The sequence below is a fragment of the Bactrocera dorsalis genome, unplaced genomic scaffold (assembly GCF_023373825.1).
Source record: "Bactrocera dorsalis isolate Fly_Bdor unplaced genomic scaffold, ASM2337382v1 BdCtg486, whole genome shotgun sequence".
NCBI lineage: Eukaryota > Metazoa > Arthropoda > Insecta > Diptera > Tephritidae > Bactrocera > Bactrocera dorsalis.
The window spans coordinates 624-6,252 of NW_026038537.1; the positions used below are offsets into that span (position 1 = coordinate 624).

The 5,629-nt window shown below is 37.2% G+C and overlaps 1 protein-coding gene across 1 annotated transcript; it reads left to right on the forward strand.

Annotated features, from left to right (window-relative positions):
• Positions 1–205: 205 nt before the first annotated feature.
• Positions 206–3,107, forward strand: LOC105227470 (uncharacterized). Its single transcript, XM_011206820.3, has 2 exons — positions 206–2,627; positions 2,725–3,107. The coding sequence occupies exons 1-2, from the start codon at positions 2,132–2,134 to the stop codon at positions 2,919–2,921; spliced, it is 693 nt and encodes a 230-aa protein (XP_011205122.1). The 5' UTR covers positions 206–2,131; the 3' UTR covers positions 2,922–3,107.
• The last annotated feature ends 2,522 nt before the right edge of the window (positions 3,108–5,629 follow it).

The following is a 5,629-nucleotide window of genomic DNA, read 5'->3' on the forward strand; positions in this document are numbered from 1 at the left end:
AGTGACATACTTTTCATCATCAGTAACCATACGTTTCAGAAATGGATCGATTTTGTTCCGATTTAGCTGCGGTATACAGAACGGCACAAGATGTTTTTTTGTGTTAACCCCCGTGAGACTTATTGTGACACTCATAAATCGTGCTTCTTAGTTATTTAATCGTTCCAAACGATTTTTGGTACAATGTTTAGCAACCGAGCAATCGAAAGAGGGCTTATTGCTTGACTCGAGGATTTCCTTTATGTTCTGTATATTTTCGATAATTGAACTTCCATTGTGGTGCATCTTTAACATCAAAATTACGGTGTTCTAACAATATCAAAACAATAAACTTCGTTCACATTTTCTACAGCCTGGCTTAAGATTACGGAGTTATCGAAGAAAACCTTTATAATATGAGGTATTTTCTGTTTGCTGATGTCAAGCTTTGACAATACTAAGTTAGGCAATCACAAAACTGTCTGCGAAGGTTTTTTAGTACAAGTCTGATCTTTCTAACGTAATAAAGCGAAACCGATCTCACTTATACAACGCGAGATACAGAATACTAAAGCCACGTTTTGAAAAAAAAGGATTCCGTATTATTAGATCGTATGCAACATATTTTGTCTCCTTTTTCTCGATAGAATTTTCTTTGGCCGAATTGGGTTTACTTTTTCGCAATTCAGTTCGCTGACTGAAGCCACTGTTTCGACTGCTCCTTGACCTCTAGTGTGGTCCATGGTTACGATGCTCCGTAGAAACTGTTTAAGTTAGCACTTAGACATCGTCAAACGTTGATGTAAAGTGGTTTCAAAGTTGCGTTGGTTCTCTAAAATGATCCGAGTGCTGACAATTTTGTTCTGACCAATATTTAAATGAGTATAAGACCTAGGTGAGCCATTGATATGCCTACTATATCTGCTATTGTACCAGGAAGTGGTTCTTCAAACCCCGAAATGAGATTACTTTGAACTTTTAAACCAATTTTCCACTGTCATCATTGACAAAGAAGAATAACTGTATACCGAAATCCAAAGAGCTTAAGTTAAATTATTTTTTCCGAGTGTTCAGTGAGGAACACCGAAATTGAAACCATTTCGAATAGAAATTTGAATGACACTCATCTAACACTAACAACTATAATCATCTATTTTATGATCGATTCTGTTTTGATTAAGAAGCGGCGCAAAGCAGTTCATCATTAATTTTATGAGCGAACGCATTTAAATTCAATTTTGCGATCATTTCGACAGCAAGAACACACAAATTTTATAACCGATACGTATTTAACGAAAATCAAAGTTTTTGATGAGGGATTAGACATTGTTTGACAACAAAGAGACAGACATAAGGAAGACGACAACACAATGGGCAGACGACTAAAGTGCACCATAAAAGTGTGATGGCACTCAATACAGGTAGCAACTCAGCAGTTTAGGAGTGATTGGCATTGAGAAAACAAAAGAAAATCACAGCGACTTTTACGCTCGAAAGTATGCAACAAAATTCGTTTAGTTTATTATGTGTGAAGTTTACAAATGTATGTATATGAATTGAACTAAAGTGTAGCGGAAATAAAGCGGCAATTAATTAAGTTAAATTTAGATGAAAAAGAGTGCAAAACTAAAGATTGCGGTTTGACAAATGCCGAGGGTGCAGCAGGTCAGCAGCGCTTTAACGACCGATGCGATTTGATACGCGATCAGTGCATATTGTTGTTGCAGCAAAACAACTAAACACTTTTGTGATTGTTTGTGTTGTTGCAGATGCTTTTAAGCTAATATCTATTGGCGAGCAGCATAATGCGATCAGCGCTCGCCTTTTGACGCGAAAATTGTCAACCGAACTGCGTGCGCCGGCGATCGACATTAGCGCCGCCGCCTTTGATCACCCACTTCGAAGCGCAAATTTGCAAATTTGCATTGATTTTGCGAATTTTGTAGTGCGAAAAGCGTAACAATTCGCATATAAAACGATATTGCAAGGCAGACAGGTCAAGCAGTGCAATCGTAAGCCTCTTAGGGGATCAACACATTCAGTGCAGTGAAGTGTAGTGTGTGATTTTGAGTGAAAATCAAAATATTATCAAACACATAAAGTTATATCTCTAATATCGAGAAAGGACTAATTCTAAACAATCAATTTCGTAATGCGTTCTTTTGTATTACTCGCTTGTTTGGCAACAATTGCCGCCGTCAGTGCTGCGCCACAATTCGGTTACGGTTATGGTGCCCAGCCAGCTGCCAGCAGTTTCGTGCCTTCAACACGTGGTGGCGAGAAGTATTTACCGCCCGCCACAACAACACCAGCACCCAGCGTACACAAGCAATTCTACTTGATTTCGGCACCGGAAGACACTGAGGGCGCGGGCAAACCAAAACACCTGGTCATCGGACGTCCACAGAAGAACTATCGTGTCGTCTTCATTAAGGCACCAAACTCTGATAACGACAACCGCAAACTGTCAGCCGAATTCGCACCACAAGAGGAGAAGACCGTCATTTATGTGCTCAGCAAAAAGGATAATGAACTCACCGCCAATGACTTTGCCACACCAGCACCAACGGTGCCCAGCAAACCCGAAGTATTCTTCATCAAGTACAAGACACCCGAGGAAGCTGAGGCAGCACAGAAGGAAATTCAAGGTGAGTTGCATACAACTTGAGGCATATTTAGTATATCGTACAAAAGTATAAATTGCAAAAATGCTAAATAATCACAATTAAAATATTTCCTTCACAGACCAATACGACCAATTGGGCGGCACTAAGGAATTCTCTGATGAAGGTACCGCTCCTGTGGCTTCGGTTATCGGCTCTTTGGACGGTATTGCTCCCGATGGCAGCTACAACTACAGAGCCATTGCTGCCCCACCAGAGGAACTCGGCAGCGCGTCCTCACCACTTAGCCAATACCTGCCCGCTGCGGCGCGTCTGTAAGACAACACTTCAAATGCAGCTGGATTTGTTAGAATTGTTTTGTTGTTATTTGTTAACGTTGCATTGCGTAACACGTGGCATAAAGCCGAAAACTCGTTGATTAATTGTTAATTATAATTCATTGTTACTTTTTATTGTTTTTTATTTACGAAAATTATGCGATTTAATAAAATTTTATTAAAAAAAAATAGTAACGTTTTTTTACTAAAAAATTAAAAAAAAACAATATATACCTTTCAACAATACAAAAGATTCCCTAAAGAACTTGATTCTGAACATTCAGTTTAGTAGATACATACATATGTATATGCTACATCTGTACAGTTATTGCCTTAGAAAATAACCCAAGCCAAATTTCGTGAAGATATCTTGTCAAATGAAATAGTTTTCCAGACAAACACATGCATTTGATTGTTCAGATTGTATGCCAGCTACATGCTATAGTTGACTGATATCGATCGCTCCGAAAAATGAGCGACTTCTTGGTGAGAAAAGTACGGCACGTCAAATTTCAGATCGATGTCACAAAATTTGAGGGACTAGTTCATATATATGAATACAGACGAAGGGATAGACGGACATGGCTAAATTGATTCATTTGTCTTTACATTTATTGGTTTAAATGGCCTCTGACGTTACAAACATAGTGGCAAACTTAATATACCCTGTTCATGGTATAAAAAAGAAGGCAAAGTTAGGGGTAACCGAAGATATTCATATGAAGTATTTTTTAGGGATAAAAGTCAAGAGTATTTTCATCCATATTTCAGATTCATATTTTAAAGAAATCTACTTAATATTTCAATTATCACATATGCTCAACACCCCCGAATAAACTTTCACGTGATTTTGTGAAGATGGCTCACACATTAATCGACATTTTCGGCATAAACAACCACATGTTCGGCAATAACGAAAACCATTTTATTATTTTAGACATGTGATTTTCAAGGAAGGATGGTGCCATGTGGGTGGATGGAACCTTTGTAGAAATTCACGCAAGTGAGGAAAGTTCTCTGAGCGCCATTTACTTGGGAGTAGGCAGAAAGGGTTCTTATACATATGACTCACGACTTCGAGTTTTAGACCAAGAATCCTCTGGGTAGCCAAAAAAACATTCTTTTGAGACGCAGACAGAAAAAAGGTGTCCTTTAGATTGTCGGCCGAGCTATTCAAACACGGCGGCGAAGAACTGATAAGGAGCATGCATCAGCTTCTTTGTAAAATATGGTCGGACGAAAGCATGCCCAACGATTGGAATTTAAGTGTGCTCTACCCAATCTACAAAAAGGGAGACCCAACAATCTGCGCCAACTACCGTGGGATAAGTCTCCTAAACATCGCGTATAAGGTTCTAGCGAGCGTATTGTATGAGAGATTGAAGCGCACCGTCAACTGATTGGACCTTATCAGTGTGGCTTCAGGCCTGCAAAATCAACAACTGACCATTATGCACCAAATCTGGCAAAAAACCAGTAAAAAGACAATGAACACACACCAACTCTTTATCGATTTAAAAACTGCTTTTGACAGCACGAAAAGGAGGTGCCTTTATGCCGCAATGTCTGAATTTAGTATACCCGCAAAACGAATACAGTTGTGCAAACTGACGTTGAGCAATACCAAAAACAGAATATTATCTCTTGACAACAGTTGCCACTTCGGACTGAATAAGCAATTGACGAACAAAGACCAAATTTTGAAAATTTTTAATGGAAGTTGGTCGAGTCGTTGGGAGCATATAAAATCGAATTTTTCAAAATTCTAGAGTAGAATACTCCCTTAATGGACAATGAAATAGACAATTAAATAGTCCATTAAGGGGTATTCTACTCTAGAATTTTGAAAAATTCGATTTTTTTTTTTTCGTATATTTAAAGTTTAGACCCTTAGAGGATGGATTTTTTAAAATTAAAATTATTTTAAGAGCTACAGTTACTTTAGTGACGCAGTACCTAGCCCGGTAGGAAGGTAGACTCACTTTTTTAAACGCGTTTTTCTCGAAACAACTTTTTTCCACACGGTACCGGTATTATCTCAGGTTCTATACAACCGATTTACTTGAAATTTTGTGTGAACCTTCTCTATATAATCCTTTGTCTTTATATAATCCTTAAACCTTTGTTTTTAATATTTAAAAAAAAAATCAGGAATTTCAAATAAAAGCGTAAAAAATGATTTTTATTTTCAGGCAGTCGCCATTTTTCAAAAAAAAAATTTTTCGTGTTCCCTGATGTAGGGACTAAAACAGCATCCTTACTGATTAAGAATTTCTTTTGATTTTTTTTTTCAAACCACCAGGAGAGTCAGGATCAATGTCACCAGGATGCGCCATTTTTTTTTACACCTGTCTCTCCCCCTTTATTTATTTTAGTTTTTAATATTTTTTTGTAAATTTTTTTTTCTGTATTCTTAAGATATCAATAAAAACACCATAAAAATGGATAGTAAAAATATTTTTGGGTTTTTTATTTAATTAAATTCAAAAAACTGAACAAAATTTGATTTCTAGAGAATGCCCCTTAAACTGGCTTCCAATAAGCACTGTTATATAATATACGTTTCAAAGTTTGATGTATATAGATATTTTTACGTTCAATTTATTGTTATATGGGGAATGAAAGTAGTAATTTCACCTATTGTCACAGAGGCTGAGGACTTACAGAAAGCTGGTTTAAAAAAAAATATGGTTGATATAACTTAAGAGG